Genomic DNA, 23,007 nt, shown 5'->3' on the forward strand with positions numbered 1-23,007 from the left:
ACCATTGAAATTTCAAAACACTTATGATGTAACGAAGCCTCGTTTACTGAAATCACATGACTTTGGCAGTTTCGCTCCGAACCACTGATTCGAAACAAAAGATTCGTAAAGCTTCGAAGCTTCATGAAGCAGTGTTTTGAAATCGCCCATCACTAGATAATGTTGAATAAAGTCGTTGTTATTGTTTTTTTTGGCGCACAAAAAGTATTCTCGTCGCTTCATAACATTAAGGTTGAACCACTGCAGCCACATGAACTGTTTTAAATATGTTTTTAGTAGCTTACAGGTTTAGGTGAGTAGTTAAAGACAGAATTTTCATTTTGGGGTGAACTAACCCTTTATTTATACAGCAACATAACACTAAAGAAAGTTGAAAATGTAAAAAGAGCATAATTTAAAAAAAAATCCATTAGCTCATGAAACCTAATCTATTAGCTAATGTTAACAAATTGAACCTAATCATAAAGTGTTATGTTGTTCACATTATCTTGTACTTTTAATGTCATTTTACTCTCTGCAACCTTTGATTACGGGTCAGGGCTCAAGTAGATTTCAGTTTTGCCTCAGGAACCAATCATTTGTGGATATTTCAAGTACAATTCAGTTGATCATAAACCTATTTCATGTTTTTTTTGTTGTTGTTTTTTTCTCCATGTAGCCATGAAGCTGTTTATGGTCTTTTCTTGTTATGCTGACAGAAACATTTATTAAATGAATTCGTATTGATTCTTCGTATTGTAAATGACACTAAAGCATTTGATTTCCTACTGAATCCTGTGCCTCTTTACTCTTTCATTCTGATTCCTTTTTCCTTGAGGTCTTGCTTCCTAACGACCTTCCCATAATTACAAATAAAAACCAAAGTGCACTTGATAAGAATAAAAATCTCATCTGCTAAACCATGAAATGTTCTTTCAAGAAACAAAATATCAGTTTATTACAGTTATATGCCACTCTGTTTGAACGGGGATGGAATTATTCCCTGAAAACATAATACTTTATATCTTTAAAGTTAAAAACCTATATTATATACATTGTAGGTATTATGTACATTGTTACAACCTTGGGTGTTCTACCCTATTTTTGGTCTTAAAAACTAGCCATCTATAATTCATGATCCTGAATAAAATTAGTACAGTTTGTTTAAGGAAAAGATCACGATTTGTCCTTTTTGCATCCTTGTCCTGGAGCACAACAATCTCCTCTTTAAATCGTATTTCCAAGAGGCTGCAGTCAGAATTTGTATTCCATGTTGAAAGGAATGTAATGTTTATAAATTGCAGGTGTGCAGTATTCAGAATTTCTCAATGATTCCACCGTTTTATATCCAGCTGTAGTTGCTCCTCAGTGAGACAACTCGCTCATTAAGAGGAAAACAGACTGTGGTCCAATTGTCTGTCCAGGTGTGACACCCCACTTCCAAGTTATAAGAAAGACTTTACATGATGTTTACACAAACACTGTGGAAGCTGGATAGATACTCATTTGGTTGCTCCATTTGCACGACATCATGAGATATCCAAGAAGCTCTGGTGCAATTCAGCATCTTTCCAGACCCTTTCTCAGGGTGTGAAGTACCATGACACGGGTGTGCCCATATCGCCCACATCACCCTTATCAGCTCGAGTATCTACACAAAATAAATAGAAACTTCCCACATAAATCCAAGTTCTTGAAAGTCTTTTTGGATAAGACTTTAACACTAAAAAATTGTGGTTGAAACTGTCCACCTGAGAACTGTGAAGATTGTACATATTGCTTCACATTGCTGCTGTGGCAATTCTCATAGTGTCCAGCAGGTTGCGCTTTCTTGTTTTGTCGCTGATTATCGTCTCCAGGTGAGCCTCCGGGGCCCAGCCTCGTTGCCTGTCTGACAGACGAGTTCCTTCCACCCAGCCTGAAGCAAAGGGAGAGAATTCCTTAAATGAAATTTTAGTCAAAGCATTCATTCCATTTGCAATTCAATAAGTCTGCTTGTAACAACATTAGCATCATGCCTGGCATGTCTAATAAGAACTTGTTTCGGTAATAGTTCCTAAGAATAGAAATATACGGTATGCTCAGTGGAGTATTCATTCATTTTTTCAGTACTGTTAAGTCGTTTCAAATCAATAACAGTTGTAAAATTAATCAATTATGAAATTAGTTCAATTCAGCAATGAGTATCTATGCAGACCTCAGTGGTGTCATCATCTAGCTCAATTCAGTTCAAGTTTTGTTCTCAGCTGATAGTGTCAATCAATAATCTTGCTGAATAAGTGTATTTAATAAGTGTCTTTTAAACCCCAACTTAGCAAGCCAAAGGCGACGGCGGCGGGGAACTCCATCAGGTGACACTGTACAGGGCACCTCATCAGTACTACAATCATATCATACAGTGTGACTATGGAAACTTGGAGTGAAATCTAGTCATGAAAGAATGTTTATCACACCTGAAGTGTTTATCTCCAACCCTAATCAAACACGCATGAAAAAGCTAATCAGTTTCTTACTTAGGCCTAGTCCACACGTACATGGGTATTTTTATAAAGTTTTCCTTCTTTCGTTTTTAAAAAACGAACATAAAAACACAAAAACACTATATGAAGTGCTGTCAAGAGCATGCCAAACCAACAGGTGGCAATATAACCCTAACCGTAAAGCCATGTTGGTCAATCAGAAGCCTGGAAAAAATGTTATTACTGGTTCCGGTTGTCTACCCCTGCTCTAGGGATAGTCTTGATTTAGAGCCAAATCCAACTTCTGAATTTTACTAGACATTCTACAACAGGCGTATTCAGTCTTGCTCCTGAAAGGCCACCTTCCAGCAGAGTTTTGCTCCAGGCCTGATTAAACACACCTGAACTAGCTAATCGAGGTTTTCAGGATCACAAGAAACTTCCAGGCAGGTGTGTTGGAGCCAGTGGTGTGCACAAACCTCCGCGAGGGCAGGGGTGCAATCGCGTTCTGGGGGGGAGAAATGGGAACGTGGGGGCACCGTGATGCGTCCACAAAGGGCACTTTCGCGATCAAGGGGGCAGGGGCTCAACCCCCCTCCCCCGCCCACGCCACTGGTTGGAGCTAAACTCTGCAGGAAGTTGGCCCTATGGGAGTAAGATTGGACACTCCTTTTTACACCTAGATGAGGGGTTCCCAACCCTGGTCCTAGAGTGCCCCCAACACTGAATATTTTATATATTTCCCTGATTCAGTGTTTTTCAGTCCTGGGGACACACCACTCTGCACATTTTGTATGTCTCTCTTATTTGACAGTTCTCTTCATGGAACTCTTACATAAAGAGCTGGTGATCTGAATCAGGTGTGTTAAATTAGAGTGACGACAAAGGCTGCATCTGAAAACTTAGGCAGCTGACTTGCTACCTCGCAGCGGTGGGTCCCCAGGACCAGGATTGAAAACCACTGCCTTATTTAAACATGCTGGATTCAACTCATCAGCACGTTAGAGCTGTGATGGGCAACTCTGTTTTTGGAGGGCCACTGTCCTGCAGAATTTAGGTCTAGTCCACACATACACATATTTTTATAAACTGAGTTTTTCCTCCTTTTAAAAAAAAAATCATCCACACAAGCATGGTCCACATGAAAATGCAAAAACACACTATTAAGCGCTTTCAAGAGCATGCCAAACCAACAGGTGGCAATATAACTAACCGTAAAGCCATGTTGGCCAATCAGAAGCCTATGTCTGCCATTGCACAGACGCACCTCATGTAAACAAAGGAGATAGCACCACACAATCTGACATCAAAAAAAGGAGATCGCACTCCTGTGTTACATGCCAAAATCTCCGGTTTCACCGGCTACACGACAACACTGCAAGCAGAGTTTCTAAAAATCTTCACCCTGGCAGGAGTTTTCAAAAAGGTTTGGTTTCAGTGACCAAATACTTTGTTTGCATGTGGATGAACGGCTAAACTGCATAGAAAAAGCTGCAGTCTTGAAAATACCCATGTTTGTGTGGACAGGGCCTTAGCTCCACCCCCAATCAAACACACCTGAAACCTAACTCTTTAGGATTGTTTGAAAATTACAGGCAGGTTTGTTTGATTAGGGATGGAACTAAACTCTGCACAGTGTTCATCCACGAATGAAGTTGTCCATTCCTGCATTAGGAGGCAACTGGTGTCAGATAAGGGAGACATCCTAAATGTGCACTGTTGAGGGTACTCCAGGAAGAGGGTTGCTAAACATAGATACACACCATACTTGACCACACGTCACTACACTTTTCACAATGTTGTAGGTTTGACTGCAGTGATCCATGAACTATCACCATTGTAGCCTTGAGCAAGAAACTTAACTTTAGGTTGCTCCAGAAGGACTGGTCCTGTAACTGTATGGTAATGTAAATGTGCTAATGTTCAGTAGTGGCGTTCTGCATGTGGTAGTGTACTATGGTAGAAAACCAAACTGAGCTGGCCTCATGTATAGTGATAGAAAAATAAATTCCATTCATGAACTTTCCTTTAGGTGTTCATGTGTTTAGCGTTATAACTCACCATCACTACTCTGCTGGTGAACTAATAGAACGTCAGCTTTCTCTAAACTGAGTTCATCTGGTTGCTGGGCAACAAAGGCTCTGATGCACTGCATTTGTGCAAAGTCTGCAAATGGGAAAAGAGAAAAATGCAAAATATTAGCATTAGAATATTTATTTTGAAATTGCAATTTCCTTTCGAGCAGGAAGTGGCACATACCCTGAACTGCACTGAAGTCAATCTCAGGATAAGGACGTGAGAGTGCTGATATCCAACGTAGTTTATCAGCTCTGAGAGAAGAGGTGATATGAGAGATGGGCACAGATTAGTTTAATGCATCATTTTGCTCAACAAGATTACAAAACACTAGACTAACTGACTGAACTAAATTTATGCTGTGCAATAAAGTTTTCCATGTGACAATGGGTGCATCTCAATCAGCTCCCTAACATCCTGAATCAGTATATCGTGTACATGAATTCAGGCACTGGTAAGGACAGTAAAGAATGCTGTCTCACTATTTGGGACACATGACAACATCCTCATTGTACAACATTACTACTGGTATTTATGAACAACAGATGATATCTTTCTGACATTATTTTTAATGTTATTTAAAGCTGCAGTCCATAAGTTTTGCCTCTTTGCTGCCATCTCTGTTTGAAACCTGCAATTGCAGTTATTTGCGGAATTATCATCTTTACGTGGGTTGTGGATTGGCACGGTTTCTCGGTGCGGACGAATCTAATGTTTTGAGGAGAATGTGTGGCTGTCCGTCACCGATATGGATACTGTACTTCGGTACATCTGAACAAGTAAGTAACAAATCTGCTACTTCTGTTCTGAACAACTGAGAAAAAAAAAGCATTATAATAAATCGCGCTGCCAATGGTGATTTAAATCTAACGATCGCTTAGCTCGGATCACATCAAACCGTGCAAATTATTATTATTGTTATTCTTTGTTCTCAAATTGTTAATGTTAACAACAACAGCATGGCGTGACTACATGTATTTAGTGTGTATTAGCGTTACCTGTGGATTTCAATTTCTGTACAGTCTAATCTCTAACGTTAATTTGTCATACCATACAATCCGCCATCAAAATGATAAGTTTAATTATTGCAGTTGCTGTGAGAAAAGGCTATAAATGATCCGCCACCTGCAGCATCCTCATATGCAATATAGCCTACTATCTGTGACGCCTTCTTTATGTAAACAGACGTGACGTAATGACGCAAAGACGAACGGCGACATGCACGAATTTCCCGCAGAAACCTACCAGTACCACTCAAATTAGAAAATATTATTACAAGCTTACCGTTGTGAATCGGGCTAAGGTAAGGATATAGTTTTGAACACTGGCTGGTTATGTACTTGCTCAAAATATAATTTTGTATAATTAAAAAAAAAAAGTTACAGACTGCAGCTTTAAAGTACATTAGTGCTTGTTACATATACATGCAACATTTCAGCCGTAAATAAATTAAAATGTTAGCTAGATTGTTCATTACCTGTCTAGCTAAGTTTGTTTATGCTGAAATATATTAATGGTGTGTATTTTAAAAATCATCTGTCGCGTGTCATTATGTGTAGTGAGTTCATATGATTCTCCTGTTAAAAGAACTCCTGTTAAAGGAACATAGTGAACATCGATGCTCCCTGGTTTTCATGGTGTAATGTGGGACTTATTAATGAGCGAACGTTTCAGAGCACTGGTAGGATTTTGCAATTGAGACTCCCTGACCAGTGCCCTGACTATTCAACAATAAAGCTGATTGAGATGCACCCAAAGTTTACAAATGAAGAAACCCTACAGCAGGGGTGTTCGATTCTGCTCTTGGATGGCCACTTTCCTGCAGAGTTTAGCTCCAACAAACCAGCCTGAAAGTTTCTAGTGATCCTGAAGAGTTAGTTCAGGTGTATTCAAATAAGGCTAGAGCTAAACTTTGCTGGAAGGTGCCCTCCGGGAGGGTACTGGGACACCCCTGCCCTGCAGCCTTGTGGACTTGCGCACATGGAAGCGTGTTAAGAAGACTGAAACTGATTTCTTCTCATAAATAAACATACACATTGAAATACTTACTGGGTATCTGTCTTCAAAAGCAGGGCTTTTTGCGACATGTGCAGACGGAACAGGTTTTTCTGTAAGGAATGCAGTTTGAACCTGCAGTTTTCAACCCGCAGCTCTGATACTGGAGCATGATCGATAACTGTAAACCTACCCCCTCTGCGAACAGGAAGTTAAGCAAAGTTATGCACCATAAACATTTCATTTTTTTTGAACTATGGATGTTAGTGAAGGTCAAACATACTCTTTCCGCAAAGAGAGCAGGAGATAGTCATTAAAAAGGTGCATATAAACGCTTCTCTCATCTTCCCTGTCTCTCAGGGAAAAGTCTCTCAGTTCAGTCACAGATCCCTCTCGTACCAGTCTGCGGGACTGACTGATCAATGGAAGAGTCTAACACACACAAAAATGAAATATGGGGTCTTCATAAACATCATTATTATTTAGATGGCATTCAGAACAAATGAGGTTGCCAAACGTGTCATGCTCACCCTGCACTCAAAGTCAACTTTGGCATTGAGAGTCACAAGCGACTCAATGTTCTTCATTTGAGAGATACTTTCATTACTTTCCTGGATCATCTGTAAAGCAGCAAGGAGGCATGGGACAGTGGTAAGAGAGAGAAACTGAGATAACTGATAAGAAATTCCAATGCAGATATGTGGGTGACATAACTACATATTTTCAAGTACATAAAGCGAAGTCTCACCTTCTCAAGTAGTTTCATGGCCTTAATGGCCTGTGCTTCATCCTTGGTTTTTGAAGCGGTTCTCTTTACAATATTCTGCCGACAAAAATAAGATAAGAGAGCATTTAAAATACAGCATGCTGTGAAAGGAGACAGAGGAGGTCTGATATCATGTTAATATACTATTGGTTTAGTTGGACAATACAGATGAAGAAGGCTGGATACAAACTTCAGAGCTCAAAGTCAATAAAAAAAAGGTAAGCAGGTTGCCGTGATTTTGCCAAGTAAGACACGGTCCTGAATCAACATCTATTGTTGATCCTGGAACAACATTCCTGTCCAAAATCAGTCCTATCGCTACTAAACTAACCCTACCCATAATTTAACTTAAATTCAGAGGCAAATGATACAGTAGGTGAGGGTGTAGAAGCCCCTAAACCTTGTTGTAAGCCTAAACTTCACATTGACTTAAAAAAAAAAAAAACTATCCCCTAAATCTGATTGGATCTCAACAAGGCATGGCATTCTCTTCAAAGGTAGAATATGTCAAAAAAAATGTGACAGATTTAAACAGGACGGAGGAAGACAGTACCTGCACTAGCAGTTTGAGGCGAGTGATCCTTTGGAACGGCAGAATGAGGAAAGACCGTAAAGGCAGTCGTTGACAAACCGGGTTACGCTCTAACTTTTCCACAACTCTACGGAATTCATGACTCTCATCCCTGTGAGAGATGGTTGAAAGAAGCAAAGAAATCATAGACAATCATGGACAAAATAAAAGAGGAAAAGCACATTTTCCACTTCAGATAAGTGCAAACAAATACTCACATTAATCTTTGATACGTCTTGTCCTGATATGATTGGTTGGTAAGGTATGGCACGTAGACCTTTCGGAATCGTGTACAGTGTTTGATAATAACGTCGCAGACGGTAAAGTGCATTATGTCGTTCTCCACTGTTTCTTCCAGGTGAGACAGAAAACTAAATTAAAAGAAGCTTATATTAGTGGCATAATTCTGACTACAGGGGCCAGTTGTTCAAAAAGTTTAATCTGGATCAGAATGATCTGGATTTGGAAATCCCATGTTTTGCTATCCAGGATCAGGTAATCCATCTTACTTTCGTGCTGGTTTTTCAAAGCAAAATCACCCTGATCCAGATACACACTTTTTCAGATTACCAAATCTGGAGTACTAGTGCTCTACGGAGCCCCTAAAGGGACATGGTGATGGGAAAAAAATATTTCAATGCTTTTGCTGAAATGTTTAGTGTAGTGATCACCCAAGAAACATCGCGTTCACTTGCAAAAAAGCTTTTGATTGGTTAATCTCTTATGATTGTTGTAGTTTACAAACAGTGACAAAAACACACAAAAAAAACACTTCAAATTAAATATATTTTTGTTTGATATTTACTGTTTGGGGATTAATTTATGGTGGCAAAATCACTTTTTTACTGTAGACTACTAAATATGTGTGTGTATATTACATGATAGAAATATTGTATTTTTTGACCAGTTTTAAAGTGTTGCTGTGATCAGTACAATCCTGATGTTTTGGATCAAAGGTATCCCAATCTCACTAAAAAGTTTTGAACAACACAAACTGATGATTTGATTCAGATCAAAAACCAAGATTGGATTTTGTGATCTAATCTGATTTCAAAATCCTTTTTCTTTTTCTTTTGAACAAAACATTTTCAAAATTTGATCCAATCCGATAGCCGAAATCCGATCAGATTACTTTTGAACAACTAGCCCCAGGATGTTGTCAGAGTTAAACTGGAAAACGACTGGCTAAAGATGAAGATTTCATGCACATTTAGGGAGTCTTAAAGTTGTCAAATGGCGTCAGCAGCACACAGTAGATGTAGAGAACTGAACATTTTTATCAAAAATAAAATGTTTTTCTTCAGTAATTCTGCTATTGTTTAATGACATGATTGTAACCTGTGACTGGTGGCTCTAACATCAATTAGCCTGGAGAACAGCCAGTTTTTGTCTTGTGAAGACAGGATAACGTTGAGCGGCTTGGACATGACAAAGTTCTCCACCACAATGTCCAAACTGCGGCAGTATGAAGCCTCAGAGGTCACGACCTCAAACCTCACCTGAAAAATACAGATTCTTTATGGTTATGTCCTTACTAATAATAAATGAATATTTCACAATTACCTTTTTATTTTTCACAATAAGGGCAGAAACAGAACTACATAATGTCCAGATTGTGTATTGTATATGAACACTTAAGCCTAGCTTAAAAATGTATGAATTTCATGGCATTTGATAACAAAATATCATAGTGGACTCTCTTCTGTAAACAAGTGTTAAACCTTTTCTCAGCTAACTTCACTTTTCATGACATTTTTGCAATTGTCAACCACCAAGGTCCTTTTTTTGTGAACGTACGAGTCAGTTCCCCCTGAGTTGTTTGTTTTAGCTTATGAAATGTTTTGTTGAAAAGCATGCTGCTGTTTTTCTTTAAAATATATGGCACTTGGTTTAAACTATTATCATCTAGCACAATGGCATTCATATATTTTTAAGTATATGACTTAGGGTACGTTTACACGACAACCATGTACTAAAACTTAAAAAAAGTTTTTCCTTTGAGTTTTTCGCATACAGATGACAATGTTGTCAAAAGACGGTTCACACAGATCCACGAAAAAGATTAAAAATGCTGTATTATTCATGCCAGGCCAGTAGTTGGCGATGTTACTATGTAAAGAAAAACTAACCACCTAGACTAAACACATAATACACATGCGCATGGTGTAACCGTTTTCACAAATTCTAATTTGAGACGATAACGGTATTGATTTTAAAAACTTGCACATTGAAACCCGTTTTCAAAAGTTTGCATTTTCAGGCCCCCAAAACGCCATTGTTGTGTAAATGAACGGTCAAAACGCATAAAAAGTTTTTGGGTTTTAGTTGGAAAATGGTGTCATGTAAACAGCCCCTTAGTGTGTCAAAATACATTTTTATGCAATGTTAGGTGATATTGAATGAATAATTCTACCTCCTGCAGACGTCTCTCATCTTCAGCGAGTATCTCAAAATCTGGGCTGTTCCTCACTCCCGGGAGCTCCTGCCACAGTGTGGGTGAGGAAGCAGAGATGGGCACGCGAGGGGAAGGGGGTCTGCCTATGGATTGCTGAGGCACATTAAGACTTTTTAAGGAGTTGGTTTGGGACAGAGTGTGGGGGTGCAGGAGGACTTGAGGGAGAGGTGGGAGGGGTCTGTGTGATAGCTTAGGGGAATGATTTGGGGAAGAAGATGAACGGATAGAGTGATTATCGCTGCTTATTGATATAGAATCGGTATGAGACAGCAGGATCTCTCTGTTCTGGGCCACCTCATTGTATTCCTGATACAACTGAGAGTCTGCAAGAGAAAGAGACAGAGAAATCATCTATGTGGTTCTAGAGTGGTTCTTACCTTGATTTTATATTGGATATAAGGTAGGCCTAGTAAAATGTTACAACAAATGTCCTTAAAATCAAGCAATGCCTTTATTAGCATTACCAGGAACTACACAACCAACTAATAATTTGCACATAATACTTTGTGGTTGGCACAAACCAGCCATGTTTATTTTCATTGCATGTGATCTCGTATTTAATGCTGACTGGATTGTAATTTCTTTTACCTCGGGTTGTTTTGTTCATAGTTTACAAGGATGAAAGCATATCATGTAACTTGTCTATGCTGGTATCTGCCTAATTTGGCTAGCTTTTACCAAAGAACAGCTGAGTTTTCTCCAGCCTCTAATAAGTCAGTTGAATTTGTTTTATCTAACTTAGCATAACTTTATGTTTATTTGCATTTTGTATTATTTGAATTTAGCATTGTTTTTTGCTGCTTTCCATGACCCTCACCACCGGAACAGACCGGGGTCACTAAGAAAGAACAATGGTAAATGCCAATAATACAATTATAATCATAAAATCGTGTCTAGTTAGATACAGCAAAAGCAGAAAAAAAGGCTAAACCAGTTTATCCACCAGTTGAGAAAATGAAAATTGAGGAGGGTACAACAAATCAGGCAGAGCATAGTTTGTGAACATGTACAAGTCAGTATATCAATAAGGCCAAAAAAGATTTACAAGCAAAAACATCCACAATTCTTTTTTTCTTTTTTTTTTGTAACTCTAAGTGAGTATTTGCAGCTGTTTATCTGCAGTTCCAAGTGATGTGCAAGCACAAACCTGTTCTTTGCCTAGAGGACTAGCAAAGTAGCATAGTTAGGAATGACAAAACTTTTCCTTCTCTGAACATCTGAACTGTAACCCATAAATTAAGAACCATACATAACATCCAGTTATAATTATATTATGTACACTACAGTACAAGGTGTACAGAGGGGCATGTAAAATGGTTCTTGTCAACAAAAAAAAAAAAAAAAAAAGGGAGGGGGGGGTTGTATGACTGGGAATTGTATGTCTTTGTAATGTTTTAATGAACTTTAAAATAGACTAGAATGAATCATCTGTAGTATGTTATAACCATGTACATGCATATTGTCATGCACATGTAAAGATGAGCCAAGTGTTGCATAACAAGAAAAATAAAGACACTTACTATAGAATTTAGAATTCCTCTTTTTTGTCCTCCCAATTTTCCTGAATGTAAGACAAAGAGAGAAAATTATAACTGTGATATCATGGTATTTGTATTTGTAAGACTGTCTGCAAACAAAATACTATCAGTAGTGATGGACTGCATACAGTTTAGAAACATTACCAAGCCAAACCAAAAAGAAGAGAGGCTGGTTTCATGCTATCATTTCCATTTTTTTTTCTTTTGAGATATTACACCCCCTTATCAGTTATAACCACAAAACTCAATTTTTAACTGAATGATTTTAGCTAATCATTCTGCTAATCATGTAACAGGGGATAAAGAAACAAGCATGTCAACAAGTCTGCCCACCTGAGATGACATATCTAAAATAAAAGCAGCTTTTATTAGGCTATATGACTGGACTGGAGTCTTCATCTCAAAAGTACAAAACATTTTAATAAGGGACTAAATACTGAGTGCCCCTTATAAAGCACATGTTTGTTGTGGTGTTTTGGAATATGGGACATGTACATGCTGTAAAGTCTGGTTCTCTTACCTTAGATCCATTTCACTCCAGGTCAAACTTAATTCATCCTCCTCGCCATCTAAACAACCAAAACACAGAAATCAGCTGTTATTTAGCATCACACTTCGTAATCTTCCCTTAACCAAGACAGAATTAGAATTTAAGCAGCCTAAAACCAAGTAATACATCAACTCAAGCAAAACAGATGGGGAATGTTGTATGTGGCCCTACACAAGTTGTAAAAAAAGGAAACACTTCAAGATCTTGCTTTCCAGTGAATAACTGAACACACACTAGACCAATGGGTATGGTGAAATTCAACAGCTCTAATGAAAATGTGGCAATAAACTAAAAATAAACTAAAAAATCTGAAGAAAAAAACAAACAGGAAAAGGTACTGGGGGAGGACTTGTTCGTGAATAATTGAGAATAGTTTAGTTTGTGAAACAAAGGAAATCTGGCAGTTCAAAATTCTGCCTCTTCCAAGAAATGCTGCAGCAGTCATGACTCTAACCCCCACAAGAATCCTCAGGAGCCTTCTGTAGCTTCCAGGCTATTAGAATATGACTACCAAATAATCAATCAAATCATAACTGAAGTGCAGACTTGCTTATTACTGTTCAGTTGTTTGGAATACTCAGTCAGAAGTCAGGAAAATAAAGCTGACATTTTACCGCCCATGCTGACACTTATTTATGGGAAGATGACTCACAGAATTCTGTTACACTCTTGCATAAGCACATTTAGTCTCTCTACTTGACATTGCAGCACTGGTATATTAACTTTGATAGAATAAGTTCAGCAAGGGTGGAGCAAAATGTTCATTGAACGTCCGATTTTATCTTCTTATGTTACTCCTTCTCTCACCTGATATGTTGAATATTCTTGTCCTGCGGTCCCTTCCAACTCCTTCTCCCTCTTCCTCTTCTTCTGCCTCATCCTCCTCTTCTTGGGTTTTCTCCGTCTTTCGGAACCCTCGCCTCCTTATACGAGCCCCATTCCCCAAATCTTGAAAACTACTAGAGCTTAGAACGACTTTCTTTTTGCTATCTTTGTTCTTAGCGACTTGCTCTTCTACCTTCCTGTCTGCCTCTCCTTCTAAGGAAACAGTGTACTGGATAGAATTAGGATCCAGCTGGTAATGTTCCTCACTCGACTCTCTCTCCATCCCTCCCTCTCTTTCTCCTCCCTCTGTCAGTTCTTCCTCCACCCTCAATTTGTCTATATCTTTCCCACCCTCTGTTTGTGTATTGGTTTGTATGTCCATGTGTGTACCTCTTGTATTTTCTGTGTCCCCCAACTTCAGACCCAGGATCTCTTTCACCACGTTCTTGGCCCATCTAAGATGAGGAGCAGTAGAGCTTCGTTTTCGATCCTCAGATGTGCTCCATGTGTCATCTGAATCAAAATGCTTAACTGTTTCTTCAGTAACTTCTTTTTCTCCTAGTTGTGATGTGTCTTCATTATGAGTCTCATGACATGGCCCTAAAGTTTCAGAAGGCTGTGTTGGGAAGAGTTGGGTGTCTTGTTCTGATTCCTCATGGGAAAGAATCGTTTGGCCTTCCAGTGATGTTACACCCTCTTTTGCCTGGTCATCAATTCCTGTTCCCTCCCCTTTGTCCTCATTAGGAGAAAGAGTGAGGTCATCCATCGCTCTTTCAATGTCTTGTTCACTGTGTTCAACCTTTTCAAATGCATTAACAGTGCTCATTTCACCTTGGTTGTCCACGTTTTGACTTGAATGCTGATTGCCTGCTTCCTCAACAGTAGTATCTTCATACGCATTCTGTTTAGTTAGGGTCTTGGGAAAGGTCTGAGCAATCACACAAAAAACTTTTAGGGGTCCTTTTGGAGCCCTACGATCTGCTCTCTTGTTCGCTCTTTGGTTTTCCAGTTCTTCATCTGTCCTGATCTCTCTGCCCTGAGTGGCTCCTGAGTTTCCAGAGACATCATCAGCAACTCCACCATCCCAGAATTCTTTGCAGTCTTCAAAATCCTCTTCCTCGGCATCATCCCCTCCACTGGAGACAGTCACAAATCCATCATCTGCTGACGTAATTCTGCCTTTCTCTGCTTCCGATTCTCCCTCACTTCCTTCCTCATTCCCCACGTAGTTGTATCTATTGTTCTTTCTCTGTTCTTCCTCTTCCATGTTGTCGGGCACATTTTCCCTTTCCATCTGCCACTCTGTTTCCAGGGCTTCTCGGTCACAAACCACGTTCCCTTCCATGCATTTCTCCTCCTGTTCTACCTCGACATCCCTCACAAACTCCCCAGCCATTTCAAGTTCTCTATACTTGTCCTCAGGACTCTTTTTGTTGTTTTCTTTCTTTCTCTCGGGTTCTTCTTCATATCCAGTTGTCTTGCTTTCTTTGTATCTTTGGATGTACTTCTCTTTTTCTCTCTTCCTCTGTATGTACTCCTCTTCGAAATGGGGTTCTTTTCTCTCACTTCGAGGTTCCAGCCACATTTTCCTTATCCTAGATTTCTTTGTAACTGCCTCCTCAGCAGCAAAGCGTTCACCCCCCTCTTCTTCCCTCAGAGCACTCTTTACTTCCTGCTCTTCCTCTGTTCTTCCCGTCAGTTTCTCTTTATCAATCTCAGAAGTGTTTTCTCGTTCTCTGTCCTCGGGGTTCTCTCTCATTGCCCTCCCTTGTTCATCACTTCCTGAAATCAGCTCTCTGCTACTTTGTCCACTCTTCTCCATTTTACTTCTCTCTGTCTCTCTTTTCTCTCTCCTCCGCCTCTCCCTCTCTTCAATCTCTCTTTCAGAATACCTATCCCTCTCTCTTATCCTTTCTTCATCTCTATACCTTCCTCTCTCAGTTGTGTATGAGTATGCATCTCTGTCCATTCTTTTATCTTTGGAGTCTCTCATTCTATCTCTTGGTTTATCCATCTCTCTGAGTCGCTCCAAATTTCCCCCTTTTGGATCATAATAACCTGTTTCCCGGTAATCTCTTTCTCTTGGCATCACCATGTCTTGCCGTCTCTCTGCTTCTCTATCTCTACGTCTGTCTCTCTCTCTAACTCTGTGTACCTTTCGTTCTACATCGCTGTCTCCTTCACTCTTGTAGAGTTTGTGTCCATGTTTAGCATCCTCTTCTCTCTTCCTTTCCTTACCCCTGTCTCCATCACTGTCTCCTTCGCTTTTTGTATCTCTTTTCCTAGATCTCTCTCCCTCTCTCTGTCTCTCAGTCCTCCTTTCCCTATCTGAATAGCTTTCTATGTCTCGTTCCATGAGTCGAGGATAATACCTGTCTTCCTTGTCTCTTTGTCTAAGTTTGTCTCTCTCTCTGTATGTCTCTCTTTCCCTCATGCCTGAAAGGTCATTATCCCCTGGATAACTTTCTCTCCTTCTTTCTCTCATTCCAGAATCAAACTCCTTATTTCGTTCCCTCTGTCTCTCTGGCTCCTCCTTCACAAGCCTTCTCATTTCATTTCTCTTCAACTCCTCCCTGTATCTTGTGCTTTCTCTTTCACTCACTGTGTCCATTTCTCTGTATCTCCTTCTTTCATTCTCTCTTTCATTTTCATACAGGATGTCCTTCTGTCTTCCTATGTGACGCTCCCTTTTATAGTCTGAACCTAGTATCCTTCCATCTTTCTCTCTGCTTGGTTTTGTCATTCTTGGAAAAGTGTCTCCTTTTCTCCTCTCATTGTCTCGGCCTCCATATTCAGCCCGCTCTAACACTGATGACTTTCCATTTGCACGTCGATCACCATCTCTCCACCTCTCTCTTTCTCTCCAGTCCATCTCTCCATCTCTTCTTCTGGTTGCAGGAAATTTCTCCCTCTCTCTAGTCCAATTATAGGCATCTGGCTCCACTTCTCCTTCTCTTTCTCTTGGTTTGTCCATCTTTTGGTGTTTCCAAGTCGTTTCACGTAGGTCCTCTTTGCTGGTTAGCTGGTCACAGTTTGCACTTGATTGACACAAACTGTCTAGTGCACCTTAAGAAGACTATATTTGCACAGTGTCTTGAATGGCCCAATTAGTTTGACTGTTTTCCATGGCAACATAGAGAACCTATAAGGGATGAAACATGATTCAGTTCCAAGTCAAAAAATAAACCAACTAAAATTCACAGTCAAACATATTCTGGGAAATCTTTGAAAATTTAGAGTGTCTTGTTGCAACTTGTCAGATATACATCTTGGCAGCTTCCACAGTTACGATTAACGTGGCCTATTTTAAAAATACGTTGAGCTGAATATCTAACATTAATTTGGCAGATGCTTATCCGATGTGACTTGCAATGGATTCAAAGTATACATTTTATCAGATTTTGTGTTCCCTAACAATTGAACCCATGACCTTGGCATTTCTTGCACCAGACACTACCAGATAAGTTACAACACAATAGAAATATACAGTCCTTGTCAAATAAGTCACTTCAAATCACATGATATACTGTTACAATGCATGTATGATGCATACAATGCAACTTCTCATAACACTCCTATAAACTAATTCGAACTTTCACACTATGAAATATATTAATGCATTTGATATACAAACAGCCTGATTGTCAGTTCAGCAAAATGAAAACATATCGGTGCTTTACAAAGAATGCAGCTGAACCAACCACTGCCCTATGCTATTCTTATACCTTGTTCAGAGGCATTTCAAGTAATTCATGCTTAGGAAGAGCCAAAGCACTATTAAGAGTGGTTGAAGGAACATGGCTTCAACATAGCTGACTCATGTCAAGATGTAGTGAGTTATATAACGAAAAAGCATTAAGAAATTCATTAGAAAAATGAGGGCGGTGAATAGCATAAACACAGATAAATGTTCCCAAGCATGACAAGGCAATATTTGCCTGTGATGTGGACATGTTTGTTTACAAGAACAGTTTGTTTTACTAAAGTTACACCAGAAAGGAAAGAAGAAAACGTTTGGGGAATAATGTAGAGGACTCACCTGAGAAGTGTCTTGGGGGACGCTTCTCCGTCTCTCCCCTTCTTTTTCTTCTCTTTCCAGGCAAAGTGAATCTAGCAGGAATTGCACAACTCATAGACATTCCACATATCAGTGTTTGCCCATTGAGAGAACCAAAGTCGAGTGAGATAAATGATCTACTGAAAACACTGATTTAATTATCCAGCCTGCCTCTGTCCTACTTAATCTGTTCATGTAATCAAAAATAGTTTTCAACACAGTAAAAAGTTTCTCAGTGTTCCTCTCTCTCTTTTTCTGTTTCTCTCTCTCGTCCCCTCCTCCCGCCCTTCTCAAATTCCCAAACAAGTTTGAACAGATTGACACTTATCTTCCTTCCCTCCTCCTATTTCTGTTTTCCTTATACTTTTCCCCTCCAGCACTGTCTTAAAGAGGAGTCCACCGTCTGTTTAGACTCGTACGCAGCTTTTCTTCACTTCTCATAAACTCAGAAGACCCACAGTGATTGCGTTACAGCTTGTTCCAGTAATTCAGCCCTTCACTCACCTCACCCTCTCTGGCACTGCATGCTTCTGCCTCACAGAAACAGGAAACAGTGCACAGTCTGGGCGTCTCTCTTCTGTGCTGTGATTGGTGGGGTTGAAGATGCTGGGTGTGTCTGAATTCTCAGGTAAAGGCATGAGAAAGAGTGAGAGCAAAGGGGGAGGGGCGGACGAGTGTGAGTGTGTCAATACACCGTAGCGTCGTCAGCAGCTTACGTAACACTACAAAAGAAAAAAGAAAAAAGAAAAAAGTAAGAATTCTCAGAAAAAGCTGTAAAAGTCAGTGGGAAGCACAGATGACACATTAGAAAGGATAAATTATAAAACACAGAGAACAATGATGTATTATAAAACTTTAGAAACTTTGCTCTTTATGTGCAAAGCCTTTCAAAGTATAATTTTGTGTATTACTAGTATAAACTTTGTGGTTTAAGATGAAAATAGTTTTGAGTGGTGAGTAAGCAATATTGGATGCAGATTTTAATCCAAAATTATTTTTGTTAAGTTTATTGAACCATACTGAACCATCTGAACAAGCTCAGCTCCAGAGTGAGCTGTTATCTGAAAGCAAACAAGCAAAACACAATCTAAACAAAACTTATACAAATCAATGAAATGTTCTGGTCAAAGGTTAAGAGAAATGATCAACCATCATCAAGCATGCTATATTGTAAGGCAAAAAAAGGACTAATTTGAGAAGACTGCAAAAAACTAATCAGATACTTCCAGTAGTACAATGATAAAGAGCATAACCTGACATCCTAAAAGGAGAAAAATATCATAGCCTTGGTTAGTTTCTAACGAGTATCACAAAAACTTATTGCAGGAGAACATATAAAGCATATAGGCTACAATACCAAAACACATCTCACAAAAACTAGTGCACTTTAATGACTTTGATATTAATACAAAACTGATAAAAGAACTGACTGTATTAAAAAGATTGTTGCTTTTCTCTTTATAGTGAAGTCATGTGATGACCAGACCTTAACTTGTGTAAAGAATCTTTCCAAACTCAGCAGGAGACTGAAAAACATTTGACATTTGGCATTTTTTTCAATAAACATGCACAAAATAGGGCCTAAAACTCTTAAAACGCCCTTCTTGCATCTTTTTCAACAAATTAGTGATCATCACTCATGATAAGGAAGACAATTTTATGAGCTGCTCAAATTTATGTCTTAATGTTTAAACCCCTGATTTATGAGATTTTGCAATTATAATTAATTATTAATTAAAGGTGATAGAGAGGATATTTTTCGTCGACTGAGAATCCAAAGACTGTTACTGAGTTTTTGAAATGAGTGCATGCGTAAGAACAGCCCCCCTCCTTCACAGCTCATTTCAAAGGAACGCCTCCCAAAACGCGTCCACGAGTATTGGAACACGAGTGTTTACCACCAGCATTCGCTGTGTCGTGTTTTTTGGATTCATTAGGTCGGACTCACCGCAGGTAACTCATAATCTGCAGTTGTTATTCCTGTCTCCAGACAAAAACATTGCATGCAGCGCCTGTGGAGTGTGGAAAGTTACTGGAGTGCGCAGCCGCGCTCGTCTCTCACAAGGAACGTCACGGCAGTGATTGACAAGCCAGAGGGCCAATCGTTTACGCGATTGGCTGTTTTTAAGGCCCTACCTCGTGCACAGATGATGTATATTAATATTATTACTTTCAGTGCACCTAATAAATAGTCTTTTATCAGTTAGTAAAGACAGTTTCAAGTAATATTGCAAAAATGTATAAAACAAAACATCCTCTTTAGCACCTTTAATTATGAGACTGCAATAAAAATCAGGGATGCACCGATAAGAAAATGGCCGATACTGATAACCGATAATCTTTTATATTTGAAAGCTGATAACCAATATATTGGCCGATAAATCTAAATCCAAATTTTTTATATAATTTTTGAGAGCCTGATTACAAAAACAATAGTTTCACCATTAAAAGCCATGTCCCAAGCACACAATTATAATGTTCCATTATAATTTTATGTAGCCTATATGACAGACTTGTGCTGTACATGCTGCACTTAACTGTATTTTCCTATTTGAAGTAACTCTAATCATATTTCAAGCAATTCAAAACCATCATGGTGAAGAGTCACAGTGCACATCTGAAGTGTCTCAGCTGAAGGAAATAATCCATTATTTATCGGCTTTTATATCAGACAAATTTTCTTATTGTGCTGATACATAACATTAAAAATGAACATATATCAGCCAATACTAATCTGCATCTCTAATAAAAATAAACATCTAAATTAAAGGTGAGTATTTTATGTTATATTTCATAATAGATTATCAAACATATTTCATTGTCACAACAAAAACATGGTATTTGTGCATCTGATGTTTTTATATGCAGCAATACGTGTAAAACTGACTTTGGCAACCTCTTTGTTATGGTTCCTGCAGAGTTATTCTTATGCATAAAGATTCATTATTGCCTTGGTGGTTTTCAAATTGTCTGTGGACAGCAAGTAGCCTAAGCTATGCATGTTCAGACAGAGTAGCAGTGAAACCCCAGTTTGTTCTAAAGGTGTCAAAACCACAACGCATATCTATTTTCATCTATCTTGCATCTATAGCATTTGACCTGTGTCCGAATGCTGCAGTCGGAGGATGCTTTGCAAGGTAGGAAGGCACATCTGAAACTAATGTTGGCTTCACTTCCTGTCACCAAAGATACATTCATTTGATCAATTTTTGAAGGCAGCATATATATATCCTTTGCTGCCTTTGATATCTCACAATCCTGTGCATTCTGTGACAGTTGAGCTAAAAATTAAAGATGGCATCTGAAAGTTGGGGTTGGTAGTCAGTTTGAGTGCAATTTTTTTGATCAGCGTTTTCCACTACTGATGTCATTAGTGAGAAATTAGTATTATAGTAGCCTAATTAAATTAAAGCTTGCTCTATTTTACTGATCATTAAACCGTATGCTGCCTAAGAAGTCTGTCCGAAATTTCGTGAGGTGCCTTTGTGCGTAAACGCTGCTTACAGTGTCATTGCCTGATAACGCAGAAGGGTCAAGTCAGCTGCCTTGAGCCCAAAGTATGGTTCACTTTTTCCATAGTACAGACACAGCTCTGGTTAGGGTTACCAATGACTTGTTAATTGCTTCAGATTCAGGCTGTCTTTCAGTTTTGATCCTTCTTGATCTCATTGCCGCTTTTGACACTGTTGATCATTTAGTTTTAATTACTCGTCTTGAAACTGTTTTTGGTGTCTCTGATACTGTTCTAAATTGGTTTAAGTCCTACCTCAATGATCGGAAGCAGTTTGTTGCCATGGATTTAGATCTGAGGTCAATGTTGTTCAATCTGGAGTGCCCCAGGGATCAATTTTGGGCCCTCTGCTTTTTAATATTTATGTTTTTCCTCTTGGCCAGCTTTTGAGATCACTTGGTCTAAAATATCATTTTTATGCAGATGATACTCAGATATTCATTTTAAACCTAATGAAACTGTGTCTGTTGATTTTCTTTCTGAATGTATCTCTAAGATGAAAGAATGGATGAAAGAAAATTTTCTTTGTCTTAACAGTGAAAAGACTGAGATTATGCTCGTTGGTTCACCCCACCAACTACGCAAAGCTGGGTCAGTCAAGCTAACTCTTGATGGTTCAAATGTGGAGTTTCAAACAAAATTGAGGAATCTAGGGGTCATTTTTGATGCCAATTTAACGTTTGAGCCTCATATCCAAAATACTGTTAAAACTTCTTTCTTCCATCTCAGAAATATTGCCAGATTACGTCCAATGCTGTCGTTTACTGTTGCTGAGAGACTGATCAACACTTTTGTGTTTTCCCGTATTGATTACTGTAATGCCTTGTTGGCTGGGGTGTCAAAAGCTACCTTAAACAAAATGCAGGTAGTGCAAAATTCGGCTGCTAGAATCCTGACAAGAACTAAAATAAGAGATCATATCATTTGCATTGGCTCCCCGTTAGGTTTAGGGTTGATTTTAAAATTTTGATGCTTACCTACAAGGCCTTACATGGGTTGGCACCTCAATATTTGACCGAGCTTTTAATTCCCTATACTCCAACCCGTGAGATGTACATTTAAAGGCGCTATAGAAAATAAAGGTTATTATTATTATTATTATTTATGAAGGTCAGCGTACAGTGCGCGATGCAACTTTCATCATCAGAAGTGTACACACGTACTGTACGCGCACCACAGGACTTTTGTAACTGTGTGTACTTGTACTTGCAGGTCGCATATGCGCATTTAATTGTTTTTTTGCAGTAATTAGTTTATCCACAAGGTGGCAACCATGCCCCGGGGCGTCGATTCAAAGAAAAACTGCATAAACAGAACAGACCAGAACGCATGCAAGCTACAGCGACAATGGAGGCCAACATAGACGAGAGATTGTGTGAAGAGGTTAGAAACCCTAATTTGTACAACTCTAGTATGAAAGAATACAAAGATGTTTACATGGGTTGTAGCAAAGACTATAGAATAACACAAGATGCATCACTCGTATTGTTTTGAATGGGAGAAGCAGAATAAGTCCCACCTTCTAAATAAGAGCCAATCGCCGATTGGTAAAGTCATCGAGTCACTGCAGCGGCCGTTAGAATCTATAGAAACAGTCAGATGCGCACCTTCGAAATGAGGCACGAGACGTGCATCTAGGACTGCGCATGCGCATTAGCTTGATCCAGCTTGAAAAATACAGTTTTTTGTCATGATTCGAGCGTTTAGAAACAAAATCTATGAGACAGATGTTGTCAGATTTCACTGGTTATTTCAAATATGAAACTTAATCGAAAGCTTTGCAAACAGCTTTGGAGAATTTGATGTTTCCCCATTCATGAATGTCCGAGAGGCGTTTCAAAGATGGCCGCCGAGTGAAATGACTTGTCTTAAAGGGACTTTCCCTGTTGAAAAAAGCTGGGATGCAGCATAGGACCATCATAGGACCAGCACTTGACAAGCATAAAACAGCTCAAACCAGCATCCCAGCTTCAAAACCTACCTTACCACCATATGCTGGTTTTTCAACAGGGTTGGTTGTAGCTAGTGGCGAGAGATGCGCATACGTCAAATGCCTGTGTATGCGTACGAGTCAAATGAAGTATGCTTTCCAAGGCCGTGCGTTTGACTGTACGCATATACTAGTTTATGCGTAAAAAAAAACTAAAAAACTAAAGCCCAGGTCATTACACCAGAAGACCTAATACAGGGGTGCCCAATCCTGTTCCTGGAGATCTCAATTATTA

General features: G+C 39.1%; 1 protein-coding gene across 3 annotated transcripts; it reads right to left on the bottom strand.

Annotated features, from left to right (window-relative positions):
* Nucleotides 1–907: 907 nt before the first annotated feature.
* Nucleotides 908–22,838, bottom strand: arhgef5 (Rho guanine nucleotide exchange factor (GEF) 5). 3 transcript variants are annotated; one of them, XM_048154096.1, is made up of 17 exons: nt 22,764–22,838; nt 17,254–17,993; nt 13,197–16,356; nt 12,360–12,408; nt 11,822–11,862; nt 10,260–10,624; nt 9,185–9,345; nt 8,065–8,217; nt 7,829–7,958; nt 7,258–7,332; nt 7,040–7,129; nt 6,793–6,941; nt 6,564–6,707; nt 4,698–4,768; nt 4,500–4,604; nt 1,731–1,897; nt 908–1,630 (listed from the first exon to the last, which is right to left on the bottom strand). In XM_048154096.1, exons 3-16 carry the CDS (start codon nt 16,186–16,188, stop codon nt 1,761–1,763), a joined length of 4,662 nt encoding a protein of 1,553 aa, XP_048010053.1. In that variant the 5' UTR covers nt 16,189–16,356; nt 17,254–17,993; nt 22,764–22,838; the 3' UTR covers nt 908–1,630; nt 1,731–1,760. The 3 variants fall into 3 exon arrangements, with proteins under 3 accessions (XP_048010053.1, XP_048010052.1, XP_048010054.1); XM_048154095.1 differs by having other exon boundaries at nt 908–1,897; XM_048154097.1 differs by having other exon boundaries at nt 908–1,897; nt 13,605–16,356; nt 22,764–22,836.
* Nucleotides 22,839–23,007: the final 169 nt, after the last annotated feature.

The sequence above is a fragment of the Megalobrama amblycephala genome, linkage group LG13 (assembly GCF_018812025.1).
Source record: "Megalobrama amblycephala isolate DHTTF-2021 linkage group LG13, ASM1881202v1, whole genome shotgun sequence".
NCBI lineage: Eukaryota > Metazoa > Chordata > Actinopteri > Cypriniformes > Xenocyprididae > Megalobrama > Megalobrama amblycephala.

Coding starts and splice junctions, on each gene's coding strand:
- arhgef5 (XM_048154096.1), bottom strand. CDS start 16,188: ATGGACAAACCAAGAGAAAGAGAAGGAGAAGTGGAGCCAGATGCCTAT. Junction 10,625..11,821: donor GAGGAATTCTAAATTCTATA/GTAAGTGTCTTT, acceptor TTTCTCTTGCAG/ACTCTCAGTTGTATCAGGAA. Junction 7,130..7,257: donor CCATGAAACTACTTGAGAAG/GTGAGACTTCGC, acceptor GCTGCTTTACAG/ATGATCCAGGAAAGTAATGA.